The sequence below is a fragment of the Sylvia atricapilla genome, chromosome 3 (assembly GCF_009819655.1).
Source record: "Sylvia atricapilla isolate bSylAtr1 chromosome 3, bSylAtr1.pri, whole genome shotgun sequence".
In the NCBI taxonomy this organism is placed as follows: Eukaryota; Metazoa; Chordata; class Aves; order Passeriformes; family Sylviidae; genus Sylvia; species Sylvia atricapilla.
Window position 1 is genome coordinate 7,220,195 of NC_089142.1, and position 14,579 is coordinate 7,234,773.

At 41.9% G+C, this 14,579-nt stretch overlaps 1 protein-coding gene across 1 annotated transcript in view; it reads right to left on the reverse strand.

Annotated features, from left to right (window-relative positions):
- KLHL29 (kelch like family member 29) overlaps window positions 1-14,579 on the reverse strand; it is a 238,396-nt gene that overhangs the window by 43,918 nt on the left and 179,899 nt on the right. The window contains 2 exon segments of the mRNA XM_066314729.1: window positions 3,541-3,800; window positions 10,502-10,701. Of these exon segments, the coding sequence (XP_066170826.1) occupies window positions 3,541-3,800; window positions 10,502-10,701 (460 nt within the window).

Below are 14,579 nucleotides of genomic sequence, written 5' to 3' on the forward strand. Positions count from 1 at the left end.
ACTAGTCTTGACCTCACCTCACAAGCTGCTTTTCCTGGGCAGACCAGTTTTAAACTGCACTACCAGCAACATTAAACCAGCTTCATAAACATTACCATATGAGCTGGGGCACTGCCCCAACACACTAGGGGGATACAATTATTTACCAAAACCTGGTTTAACATGTCACTCTCTGAACTGCCTCTTTGTCTTAGGCAGATGATCAGCAACCCTTAAAGCACTGCTGTTCTCTCTTTGTAACAAGGCTCAGGTGCTGTCTTTTGTCAGAGCACTTTTATGAGCACTGTTCATATGAGCACAATGTGCACAATTAAACATCAGCCAGAGCGCAGCATTTCAATTTGCCTTCCAAGAAAATCCTGCTTCCTTCCCTTGTCACTGCCCTCCAGCCTGGTGGGAAAGAATTAACAAAAGCAGAAACAGTCAGACATCTGAATAAAAGCTTTTAGAATCGCAGAGAAGAGCAGGTAGACAGCAAACAACTCCTTTCCAGAACAGGAGGCTCTGTTGAAAATCTCCTTCCCAGAGGCTTTCAGCAGGGGATCGGGCAGGAGGGGAGGCAGTGATGGATAAGTTGTTGTAAGAGCACGGCATGAGACTGCAGTGGGGAGCACAAGTGGTGAGATTTACTGTCCCCAGGCACTGCAGAGTGACACAAAGCCATTACAGCACAAGAAGTTCTGGAGGGCTGCAGCTGCCCTGGGGGCAGAGGGTGCTGATTCAGAGAGAAGCTCCTCTGCAGGGATGTTTCTGCTGAGAGAGCCCCTGCCAGACTTGCCAGGGAAGATGGACATGCAGGTGAGATGAAGAGCACAGCCCTTTCCCTGCTTGTGCCAGACCTCCACCTTTGGGAGAATCACCAATGCAGGACTTGGAAGAAGCTGCCAAAGAGGCATTTTAGTGTCCTGCCATTGGAGCTATTGAAAATAAAAATGTGACAAATAGAGCCTGAACTGTCAAGGTAAATAAAGGGAGATGGGGAGACTATGAAGAAAGGGGTTCTGGAAATCCATGCCCTCAAGGATTTAACTGCCAGCTCTACTGGGAGAGAGAAATAAAACCAGATGGGTCACCAGAGGAGGGCAGTAGAGCTGGAATGATGTATTGGGACTACTGCAATTCATGGCATCCATCAACCCTTCTAAGGCACTCCAACAGTCCTGGTGTCCTCCACCCCAAAGAGTCTAAAAGCAGCTCATAGAATCCGTCTCGAAACTGTGAATTAAATAAAAATATCCATGCACAGCTCCTGAAGGAAGGTTCAATATTGCCATGGTTGCCCTGTTCTCCAAAGCTCTGAGCAGCCTGTGCATCTCACAGGAGCTTGGGCAGTTCTTGGCATGGTGGGTTGTGTAGCACTCCAGCACAAATTTTTATTCATCATCATCTTCATTAGAAATAAGATTATTTAGGTCTATCTTCCCTCCTATCCACCATGGGAGCCATTTGTTCCCAGGGTCTGAAAATGCATAAGTTATTATTGTAAAGATGGTACTTTTCATGGTAAGTGTGAACTCCTACTTTTAAAAAATAAGTACCTATTTAACTAAGAGCTTTATAATAGATCAAGCAGTGCATAGAGTACTAAGAAAAGTGAGAGCTACTATTTAAATAAACTAGCTTGTGGTAGGATTGGGCAGGAAAATAGTTTCTTCTTGGTTTCTTTAATAGTAATTTATTCAAAACCCTTATCTCTGGATAAATACAAATTAAAAATTAAAAGCTCCTGTAAAGTAATGCATGAAACCAAAGCACCATAGAGAAATTTGGAGAAGCAAATAAAACTGCCATCATGAACTACAAAAGCACTGCAGAACCCGGACAGAGGGGAAGGAAACTTAGAAATAAAAGAAGAAAAAAAACAAAAACAGAAAAGCAACTCAACTGCAACACAAAAGGAAGAGAGGAGGGGATGGTGGTGGTGACAGCAAGAAAAAACCACCACTTAAAAAAACAAATTCCCAACATTGCCTCAGCAGAATGCAGAAGGAAATATTTAAAACGGCAGTTTTGAGAACATAACCCAGACTGTCTGGTGAGTGACACCTTCTGTTGGCACCAGGCAAACAGGCTCCTGCCACAGGGTTCTTGAACTCCAGCCCCTGGGAATAGTCCCTGAGGTCGTGTTAAGTTCAGAGTGGCACAGAGCCATCAAACTTCAAGCACTCAGGCAAACACTCCATAAAACAGTGTGTTTTTCAAGGCCAGTGAGAACCAGAAAGGCCAAAAAGTGCATTTCAGTAATCCATGATACTGTGTGGATGTTTTAGGCAATAATAACGTTGGGCAATGCTAAATGGAACTGCTGGCACATGGAGGAGGTGGTCAGAGCGTGGGGCAGGTCCCCAGCACAGGACTGTCCTGCTGAGCCACAGCTCCTCGGCACACAGGGCAGGAACAAAGCCCTGGGGGCTGCAGGCTCTGGCAGGAGCTCAGCTGGTGCAACAGCACAGGCAGCAAGGCTTGGCCTGGCATGCAGTATGCCACTGTCCTTAATGCCCTTATCCAGCAGCCTGGGGAGAGCAGCAATTCCTATCTCTCACACTTCAGAGGCGAGGTGTGGATTTGCAGCTGCTCTGGATCACATCCAATGACACATTTAACATCCAACTGCATGTTTAGATGATTGAATTCACATTTCATTCAAGAAGGTACATGACTCAAGAAGGTCATGATGTGGGATGGCATCAGCAACATAGCCAAATGCCTCCCTGAGATACAGTGTGTTCCATGAGGAACTGTCTACCTTAAAACAGCCAAAACTGTGACTAAGGGTCAACAGAAACAACTCTCCAAAGAAGGGGAAAACAATCTTCCCCTTGCAGGTTCTCTGCAGAGAACTGGCCTCCAAATGGAGAGCTTTGGGGTTCAGACAAGAGTGTTGACTCAAGGTTGGTAGCAGGTTTCTAGATATCATCAGGGATGACTTCTGGTCCCAAGGACAAGCCTCCAGTCATTGCTTCTAGTATTATTTGGAGACAGCATCAAGCAAAGTTACAGACTCAGTTTCTTTAGACAAGAGCAGACTGCATAACTCATATGGCTGAGGAAAGGCTAACTCTAATAAATATATAAAACCCAAGGGATTATCTAAGCAGCCAATAAAGATACAGAATCTTTATTTTATGAACTGGAGTTATTCAGTATGTGGCATCAAAAGAAATACAGATTTTCTGACAGATTTTTTATTTCCTGCTGTTACTAAAATGCATCCCCTTAAAGTAGCATCTCACGAAACTGTAATTCTTCTCAATTTATTTCTGACTGAGCCTATAGTCAACAACTGGAGGCCCCATCTTTGTACCATGCATGTAACAAATGAGATTTTCATTCTAAATGATCAGATGTAGGGATCAGATTTTGAAATTACATACATTTTGTGCATAGCCTGCATTCCCTTTGTCTTTTTTTTTTTTTATCTGAACTGCCCATCCCATCTCCCACACACCCGTATGCTTAAAATTGCATGAAGATGGTTTCTATTCTAAAAGAGGCATTCATGGGAACGGAGCAGAGTGAGGCTGCTGAGATTATTTTTACCTGAGCTCTGATTGCGGCGTCCTTCTTAATCCACTTTATCACTGTTTCATACACCAGCTCCTCTGCTTTGGTGTTCAGGCTGTCATTGGACATGTAGGAAATAAAGTCATCTTTAGAGATATTAAGAATCTCTTCTTGGTTTGCCACCTCTGGGAAAATTTGCAGGGCATAAGCTTTGGCCATGTTGTATAGTTCAGTGCACTGCATGGCTTCAGCCATGGCTAATATTCCTAAGCAGTTGCTAGCAGTCAGCTGTTTTTCTAAAAAGGAAAAAAAAAAAAAACCCAAATAAAAAAAGGCAATTGAGAATTATTAAAAGCAAGATTCACATTTGTTCCAAGGTCATGAGAAAAATAAGTGTCCCAGAAAAACCTCCAACCCTAATTAATTTCAGGGAGTTAACCAGAAGCAGCACCCTGGGTTAACTTGGAATTGAGGTTTAAAGTACAAAAATCAAAGTCTGCCTAACAAGTGACTTGGAGATGGGGAGAGAAATGCACTTTCTGAGTTTGCTTTTTGTGTGAGCCTCCACAAAGCACTGGAGAAACCTACTGACATAACAGTATCTGGGGCTTCCCAAGGGATGGGAATCCAGCCAGGAGACTGCTGCTGTTCCTACCGCCTACAATGTTGCTTTAAGGAACAGCAAAGATGTAAACGCCAGTGCAGACACTTAAGAATTAATGCAAACAGCACTAAGGACATTTCTGAGAATGCTGCAGTCATTTTATGATAATTTTTGCCCTGTTCAGCTACTAAGCTACTTCAAATAAAAAAAAAAAAAAATCCTCCCCCCCTTTTTTTTTTTCCAAAGGAACTTTGTTGCTGCTGAATGTGATGACATCCCTTATGCAAAACACAGATTATACTAACGCCTTCTGTTAAACGCTGTGTAGTGGGTTTCAAAGAAAATCATGCACAGAGGAGACAGCATTATCTCCTTCCCAGAAAACAGAAGCAGCAGCACAGTGTGTAGCTTTGCATTAGAAGTGTGCTACACCATCCATTTGACTGAACTTTTTTTCCTTTCCAGCTATTTTGAAGAAAAACCCACCAATTTTAGACATTTATAAGAGGAACTCTCACATTCTTCGCAGCTTTTGTTAACCAAGCCACAACTAATAAGAAGAATATATTCTTTTAAGATATAGGACTAACAAAGAAAAAGGTAATGAGAGTGAGACTGCAACAGATCACAAAGGCATCGGTACCTGTGGCAGGCTCCTGTGCTGTCAGAGAAGTCTATCACATTTGGCAGTGTCATATCCTAGTGCACTGTGACAGAGCACTGGACAGGAATGTGCAATAGCCCTGTATCTCTTCAAACAAAACTCTCATCAGATTGCTTCTACTGGAAATACTCAGGGATTCTTCCCTTCACCTAGCTTCTGCCTTCATCAGATTGAAAACCTGCACACTATCTATATGCAGCTTTTAATAAAATGGGATTATGAATCACCTTTTTCTCTTTTTTTTTTTTTTTTTTTAACCTGACATGAGATTAGGAGTTTTGTGGGTTTGTTTTGCTTTCTTCTCCTCCCAAGTCTTCTTATTTTCTTTTAAAGATCCAGCAGTCTCAAAACTAGGTTATCTCATTTTGCATCAGTTGATTGTTCTGACTCCGAGGAGCCCCTTTCCTCAAGCTGACTGCAGTGGCAGCTCTGTTTGCTGTCAGTAGATTTTGTCATTCAAAGACTGCCCAGAGACAGGTTGAAAACTGATAGCTATGAAGCTCAAAGCTAGTAACTCTTTTTTCTTTAAAAAAAAAAAAAAAAAAAAAAAGAAAAAAAAGAAAAAACCCACAACCCTCCCCAAACAACAACAAACCCCAAACAAACCAAAAACCAAAAACAAACAAAAAACCCCCCAAACCCCCCCCCCAAAAAAACCAAACCAAACCAAAACACCCCCCCCCCCAACCAACTGAAATAATCCCCCCACCACCACCCCCAAATCACCAAACAAACCACAAAAAAACCCCAAAAGACCAAAAACCTCTTCCAGGTTCCTTGCTTCTGTCTGCTGGCACTGTTTCACAGCGTACATACAACTCAGGATAAAGTAATCATCTAATAGAGCCCAAAACTCATATAATTTCTTGGCAAATTCTCAAGTCAAAGGCAGATCTGCCACTGTTCCATCTCATCATCAGAGGGTTAATAATGAAGGGAATAATCAATTTTGACTCATTAAGCAGCACATGATGGTAAAGATTTTCAAGAGTCTTTCTCTGCAGAGGACGAGGTTTGCCTCTGTCAGGAGAGATCCCCATACTGTCTTTGGCTGAGTGGTGTGGGGCAGAAAAAAACACTGCTCTCAACTGATTTCTTCTGATCTGGACAGGCTTCTCTAACTCTAAAAACACTGGCTGACTGATGCAGCCTGGTACCATGGTCCAAGCAGGTCCACGTTGGCCTTTGGAGCTTTACTGCCCCTTCTTCCCTGAGAACCCCCTTGGTGGCAGATTCCAATGATGTCCCTGTCTTGTTCAGCAGCTATTGTGAGGCCCTGTGGAGAGTGGTACCAGGGAGATGTGGGATGTAGGATTAGGGGACGTGCAGGAGGCTGGCGACACACTTCTCTGCACTTCACTTCTATGTGATGAGCACCACAGCAAGGTAGGCACATCTGTTTAAGATGAGGATTGGCATGTGAAACAGACAGGTTCACTGCTGGCGAGCAAGACAGACCTTGGGACAACAGCTGTTGAAGATATGAAAAACCTCTATCCCTATGAACATGAAGAGACCACCTCATCCCCCCATTTTCCAGCTCTGACACAAAATTTTGCAGCACGACTGGTTGTCTCTTGACTTCAGCTGTCATTGGTGTAACTCTGCATTCATATTAATATCCCTGCACACCCATGAACAAGAAATTCCAAGTAGCTATCTGGTAATATTCTGGATTAATCTGGTAATATTTTGGATGACGACTCCAGAATGAGCAGAACCCTGCCTTGCCAATGCCTGTTACTCTTCACTGACTATAACGGGAGCCTACAAGACTACTTGGACATAGACTTGCTACATAGTATAGCTCATCCCAAATGACTGCAGTCCAGGGGTACTTGTCAAGGCTGGCATGCCAAAGACAGCTGAGGACCAGTTCTGCTCTGTCTGCTCCTGAGCTGTGTTCCTTTGGACACTGGCATGTTTACAGTAATTGTTGTTTTGCCACTGTGACACTGGGCTTGTAACAACACATTTTTGTGAAATTTCACCTTGTCTCCTTTCAGAACACAAGTGCTGACTGCTAAGCTATTCCCAATGCTCAAGGACAGTTTATAACAGACTCATGAGTGGACTTTAGGGATATCAGATGTAATCTAGCAGGTTCTCACTAGTTTGAGACAGTGCTGGATATTTGTCGCCATGTGCGTCACAATAATGCAGATCAGCAGCCGGTATGTTAAGTGTTAGATGTGGCTTTGGAGTGCAATCCTGTGCAGCATCATCAGGAGACAATCAGTCAGGGAGACTGCTCCAGATGCACTTCTGGGAGTGAAGAGACTTGAGATAACACCAGAGGTAAATGGTATGCAGGAAGGATTACTCAGTGAGATTGTGGTAACAGTATGATGGGAGCTCAGTGGTGGTTGTAAACTCCCTCTTGTGTGCATTAAGCACTGTATTTTCACTTATAGATGCTTTCTAGATGATGAATTGGATATCACTAAAAACAGCACAAAATGTGTACTTCCTTGTGATACTTTGCGTACATTCTGATAGGAAACTTACTCTTCAGGTATTCCTACTAGTGTGAAAAAGCACGTGAAGATGCAAGATACATGGAAAACTTTTGGATGCATTCACTGTCTGAATCAAAAGAGCTCCCTTCCCTGTGAGAGTCTTCCTTTCTCCTATGTCCAGAGGTAGTTGAAGCTTATACACAGTTTATATGAAGTGTGTATATTATAGATTCTCCAGGGCTGGGCAGTGCAGTTATCCAGCTGGATCAAAATTCTCCATCTTGGATGAACAAACAATTGCCCATAATACTTTCTCTTGAATTCATAAGGACCATAAAGGCCTCTTCTTTCCTCAGGTGCCTGAGGAATGCAGGTCTCATCACTGGTACATCATTCAGTTTTTCTCATTGCTCCCTCTAATACTCTTTCTAAACACTGATTTTGTGCTCTTTGCTCAGAAGACCAAGAAAATTCAGAGCTCCTGCTCTTTCCTATTCTGGTCCATGAAACTACCAGATTCCACCAACTTCTTCAGGCTTAAGGATGAATACTTTTACTTTATCAGCAGCCTGAAGTACAAGCTCAGAATGTGTTCCCTCCTATGACAGGTGTCCATGCACCATGGACCAAAACTGTGATAACTGGTGAATCACCTGAAACCCAATTCAAGCCATGGCTGTGTTAATAGTGTAAAACAAATACAAAAAAGGCAAAAAAAAAAAAAAGGCTCAAGTATTCAGCCATATGGGTGGAGGAAATACCTACAATATCCTAACTAGTTTGCAAACATTTGCCCAGTTATCATATGGTGCCTGCATGAACCTGTCACCATTATTGAATCAGTCAGCACAAAACTGTTCTCATTTCTCATGGTCTAGACAAAAGCCAAGGAGACAGCATGGGAGGAAGAGAGAGAACATGGCTATAATTATCCCAGGGAAGCTGGCTAAGAAATCTACCATTGAAATGAAACTACTTGCCTGACACATTCTGCCACATCTTTCCACCAGAAAGTGCAAGAAAATTTGGGGTCCCTCTGCCTAAGGCTGCTGAGAGGCCCAGGGATAAAGGCACAAAAGCTACTTGCCCCTCACCAAGCCAGGATTCTCATGGCTGAAAAGGACAACCTGAATTTCCTCTGAGATTGTGCTGTGGTATGCTGAACAGACTTAGTAATTTGGGGGTTTTAACTTCTTCGAACTTCCCTTCTCTCCCTATATAGCATGGCCACTGATGGGAAAGATTCACTGTTTACATTGGTCAACCCTCCAGAAACCCTGCAGGAAAAAAAAAAAACTGGTTTTTACCATATTTTTGCTTTGTATAGAGCAGAGGTGGCTGAGGTGAAAAACAAAGACACAGCCACAGAGAAGACAAAATGCTTTCCCCTAAACTTTTCAGATGGCAAATGCTCTGCTGTCTCTGTAGCGCAATGGAGTCACAGCTATAAATAAAAATAAGCAATTACGCTCCCTGAATTCTCCAGATGAGAATACAAAGTTCCAGTGACTCTCCATATATCACTGAACTTATAACCAACTCTACTATTTCACACCATAACATGGTTCACTGAATTAAAATATTAACTATCAGAAAAGAGAACTCTCACAGTGATTCAGTGAAATAAATGTATTTTGGTTTTGTGGCTGAATCTTCAGTGATATCACCACTTAACTACATCCTGTATTTCTGGAAAGGCTGTAAGATCTAGTCACTGTAGAAAGCTGGTGAAGGGAAGCTGGGAGCAAGCAGTGCCAGAGCCAGAGCCTCATCCAAACTGCACAGCCTACATGGTGGGATTGCAAAACATAAATTTCACATCACCAGTGCTCCCCATTTGAGAAGAAACACAGACTTTGAAATAAGGGGCATATAAAAAGTTGGAAAGGAGAATACAGTGCCAGAGATTTTTTACTGATGCCTGCATTGTATCAGCCTAGTCACACCATCTTGCCAGCAGGCTGGCTTAGTAGTGAAAATTAACACAGCAGTGAACTGGACTCATTTCAGGGCTTTTTTTTCTTGTTTTTTGAGCACAACATTTTCTAAACTCTCATCTTCCACATTTTGCAATAGTAGGTGTCTATTGTAAATAAGAACTGCCCAGGGAAAACTTAGAATTTATTTGGGCTTCAGAGAGAATGATGCCTTCCACATCAAGATGGGAGCTGAGGAAACCCAAACAAAAATCAGATGCCAAAAAAAGGTTATTTGGTACTCCTACCTGGGAAGTACATCATATCACATCAAGATAAATTTTTTTGTATTAATAAATTAGCGTTACTTTTTAAATTATTACTGTCTTATAGACTGATATTACAGCTATGAGAGTGAAGGAATGGCATGAGGTACAGGCAGGAATTTGAACCACTGTGTTTCAGTTGAGCTCCAGTTGTGGCTCCCCTTCTGCCATGCCAGGTCTGTCTGGTTCCTGTTCAGGCCAGTAAAGCTTAGCTCAGCTGGAATTTTTGGACTGTTTTGAAATACTCTCTGCTGGAAAGCAGATGAAAAAAGAAAGGAGCAGGATGACATGGTGCTCCTGGGAAGAAGAATGGATTTCTTGTGTCTGTGAGAGGATGGATGAAGCACTGGCAAAGATGTTGCTCTGTAGATCCTCAATACTCCCTGTGCACACAGAGCACACCAGTTACCAGGGGTGGGCACAGCAACCTTTCCTTCTACCCACCTTAGTGATGACATCAGGCCATAGCTCTGTATGCAGCAACAAACCCCAGGAACATTTAATCTGGAGCACTGGACATGTAAAGGACTTTCTCACAAAAGCAACAGAACTGCACATATTGAAATGCAGTCCTTACTTTTTTGGCAGATTTGCAGGAGTCCTACCTCCATTGGAGCCTGCCTCCAAACTCTTTTGGTGTTTGACCAAGCTGGCCTGGTGTAGAACCCAAAATATGCTGTCACCTTTGCAACCTCTGTGTTACAGCCTGGTATCTATGCAGAGATCATCCTCTGGGAAACAAAATGTCATCAAGATTCCAAGTATGGAACAAGATTCAACAAAATAGGTTATGCGAGATCTGAAAGCTGTTACCACTCAAGCAACAAGCTACACTTCTCTAGACCATTTTCCACTGGTCATCACGCTAGAATTTGAAATACAAATCACAAACCAAATTAACGATGCTTTACTTCATTTTACTCTATTTCATCTTGGGTTTCTTCATTATCTTTTAAGAGCTGTTCAAAGACAGGTTTATAAACCTTTACACAGGATCTTAAAACCTCACTAGATGCAATGATTCTTACCTAGAAATGAAACGCAGACTTTACAGAAAGTATGAAACTGGAACTTGCTGGCAGCTTCCAGTAGTGTTTTTGCATTGGCTGAATCTATGATCAAAGAACCTGTATAAACAAACTCCAGGAGTAACTCCAGGACATCCGCAGTGAGGTTGGACATGGCCAGTTCCAGCTTCTCTCCACTTCTGCTGCTGTCTCGTGGTGACCTGGTAACAGCAGACAATTAAATTATGGACATTACACCATTCCCATTTTATTGGCATTTATTGATTAGTGAGGGCTAGGAAATCGCTTTGCACCTCATTTTATTTCTCCATTATTTTTGTTTACGGAACTGAAGAATATGAATTTTAAAATAACTGAACTTAATAACTTTAACTGGATCTGAAAGAGAAGAGTCTTAAAGCAAGTCTTACAAAAAATCTTTATTGCTACTTTGCATCTTCATGCAAAAACAGTTGCAAAAGAAAAGGAAAGGAAAAGAAAGGAAAAAAAAAAGAAAAATGAATGATCCAACATTAATGAAAATGAGGAACAGGATTAGCTTTCAAAGGGAAACAATACATTTTAACATCTTGGTTAACATCTCATCTTCTGTGCATAATATAACTGTTAAGGAAAAACCACTCTCCAATTTCAAGAGAAAAGGTCATTTACTTTTTCAAGAATCCAGCACTACAATAATTTTAGATGTCATGTGCACTTAAGGATACATTTAAAGACCTTTTCATAAAAATTTGTAATAAAAATTACTAATTTCTATTTAGCTTGAACTTCTCATCTTGTTATATTAAATTATAGATATGATCAATATGATATCTATGGTATACAGATGGCCATATAAAATATAATATATGCTTATTCTAAAAAATCTATTGTTCCCTTTTAGGCACTAAAAAAAGGAAGCCCTTCATGGCAATTGCTTTGAAAACTGAATACAAGACAAGCTAGACAGACAAAATGGTTAGAGCAAAGAAGGGAGAGGGGGGAAAACAACAACCAGCTCTGCCACAGGAAGCCAGCAGCCATCCTCTAGGAGTTTCATGACTGTGGCCTATGGTTTTTCCTGCATGAAGTGCTGAACAATTTGGGGATCAAAGTATCTCCTGCATTTGAAGTGTGCATTAGTGCTTGTGAAATTATTGGACAAAAAGAAAGTCATACTGAATTAAAGTAAGGGCCCAGTTCTTAATGCATGGCTGATGTGTCTGCAACACTAAAGACAGGTTACACCTGAAAGACAAAAGTGATGATAAATTTGGTAACATCAAGGAGGGGAGGGGAAAATCTGTTGGAGTAAGAAAATAAACTCTTTTAATGGTTAGGACCATCCAGCACCTTCTCAAAGAAACATGAGCTTTTTGTTTGTCACTGGACAGTCAACGTCTGCTCGCTCCAGTTCTGCTCGAGTACTTGCAAAAGCCATTGCACGAGTGACACAAAACCGGCGCACGACGAGCGCGACAGACACGGACTGGCCACAGCAGCACTACTCACAGGCAATGCCAGCTTGAAGCGTGAGCAAAAGCTACCACGAGCACTACCAACCTCTTGGGTTCACACAGCTGCCTAGAAAGTCGATGGTCAGACCTCTACTACCACCACAGAAGAAAAATAAACAACATACCAGGTTCAGTTTTTTCCCCGCATGATACCCCAACCACCCGTCCCAACAATGCCTAAAGTTGTCTGGGGACATGCTTAAAATCTGAAGTGGATGCTTTGTCACTGGTCCTTCATTGACCAGCCCTGCTCAAGTCAAGGGCACAACTTTAGTTGATATCTCTGCAGGATCAAAGATTTAAAGAGGTTTAATTTTCAATCGAGGAGCAGCTAGCAGTCCCTAATTTCATAGTCTTCTCTAAGGTTGTGAGCAATGGTTACTCTCATTCACAGGAAGAAACTGAGTCACAAGGGGACAAAATCACTTTCCTGTGATCACAAACAGTCAGGAACAAACCAAAGAAATTAACCCCATTTTTAAAATTCTGAACACTGAGCTGTCCCTTTACATGGCAACACAGGTGGCTTAGACCCTATTCCACAAGCAGATGCTAAGAACACATACTGATCACGATACCTGTTGTATCCCTACAAGCACAGAGGTCTATGCTACTTTAAATCCTTATGCTTTATCACACCACGGTATTCTTTCTGAACTCTTGCATATGGATTCAGTTCTGCATCTGAGGCAGAAATCCTCTGGTGGCAAAAGAGAAGAGTTGCCATTTCCTAGATCCTCATGCAGACGTCACAAAATGTTGGTTTTTTCCTTTCTCACACTCAACCCCCAATAATATGCGCCATATCTGATTTATCTCTGGTTGTACATACATCTGGTGCTGCACTTTGGGCTGTCAAAATAACCTCTTGATACTGATGGAATTCTTGCTGAACTGCTCCCAGAAGTGGTTTGTACCTGACAGTGAGCTCGTTTTCACATGGGGTGGTTAATAAACACACCACCTAAAATTTCAGGGAGGTTTGGAGGCACCCAGCAAGTGACAGAATCAGGCTCTCTGCACTGTGGGAAGCCCTACCACAAGCAATTAGTTATTTAATGCCACTAATTGCACTGTGCTGGCCATGGCTGTGGGAAGGACCGTGCATGATCCGCTGGGAACTGCACAATGGCACCCAGTGTGGAGACCAGGAGGCACAAAGGAAAGGATGATGTGACACCAATGTCAGAACAGACACATACCCATGCTAGCAACAACTGCAAGCTGCTATTTTTCACAATAATTAAGTAATAATCTCTTTTACTTTGTAATACACCAAGCAATAAACTGCTGCTGCAATTGATTAAATGCCAAAGAAAAGCTAAGGTGTTTAATCAATCACTAGAGCCACTTACGGCAAGTATAATACAAAGCTACAGAGATTATTGATACTACACAATGAGGCAGAAATGGGAAAGAAATTATCCCTATTCCTGCCTCTGCAATGCCTTGAATGTGTTGTGCTGTTTTTCTTGTGCTTTCTAAGCAGTGAGCCCTTTGGCTCCATGTTTGGCTAGATCAAATACTGAGTACAGGCTGGATTCAGCCTGCACAGAGAAATCACAGCTACCTCGGCTTCCATGCCAGGGATCTGGCTTGGTATAGGCTGGAGAATGGGCAGGGAATTGGCTGAAGCAGGTCCTAATGGATTTAAAATAAGTGTCTGAAGGATGAGAAGAGCATAATGTCGGGAAACAGAATGATGTGACTGAAAAGGGAAATTCCAGACTTCTTTTCGAAACAATTTCAGTGAATCAGGTTGTAGCATCCCCCTCAAAGCCTGACTAAAGGTTTCTGTATTCTTTGTTTTCACACATATTAGAATATCATATGCCCTGTGCAGTTATAATTGATCTATTTGGGACAGAGTCTTCCCTAGGCTCCTTTAGAGGAACTGCAATGAAGTGGCTAAAGCTGTATTACAGGAATAGAATTTAGTCCTGTAAATGCAAATGCAATAGATTTGGGAAAATATATAGAGCTGTTCCCCAAATAGCTCATCCTGTGTCAAAACAGGAGGAGTTTTGTTGGTGACATCAATAAATGCAAACATTTAGAGAAGTCTGTTACCAGAAAAGCCCCAACTTCCTGCCTTAAGAGCTAGGAAAAGTCATAGTTCTCCCTGGTACATACACTCCTGTTCCCTAACTACTGGCACAAACATGAGGTATTTTGGGGATTGAGAGCCTGCCTCCTTCATGTTTCAGTCTCACTTGAAGCCAACGCACCCTTATCGTCCATGGACATCATTAAATGTGGCACATTCTGCTATTTGTCCAGCGAACTCTAAAGTTTAAACAGAATGATGTCATTTTATTGGCCTTGTAATCATTGCTCATATTATAAAGGTCACACATATCACATTGTGGCAGAAAATCAATAGCTCTCCCAACAGCCTCTGGGGGAAAAAAGTTTTGCTTCTGAAGAATAATATATAACAAACAATTTTAGTCCTTACTTTATCATGGCTACAATCTTGGAGAAAAGCTACAGTAAAAATCTGGCAAAGGCTGATATATAAACTCATTAAAATTGGGAAGTGATTTAGAACAGGACTTTTAAAAAGATTTATCTTGAGCTAA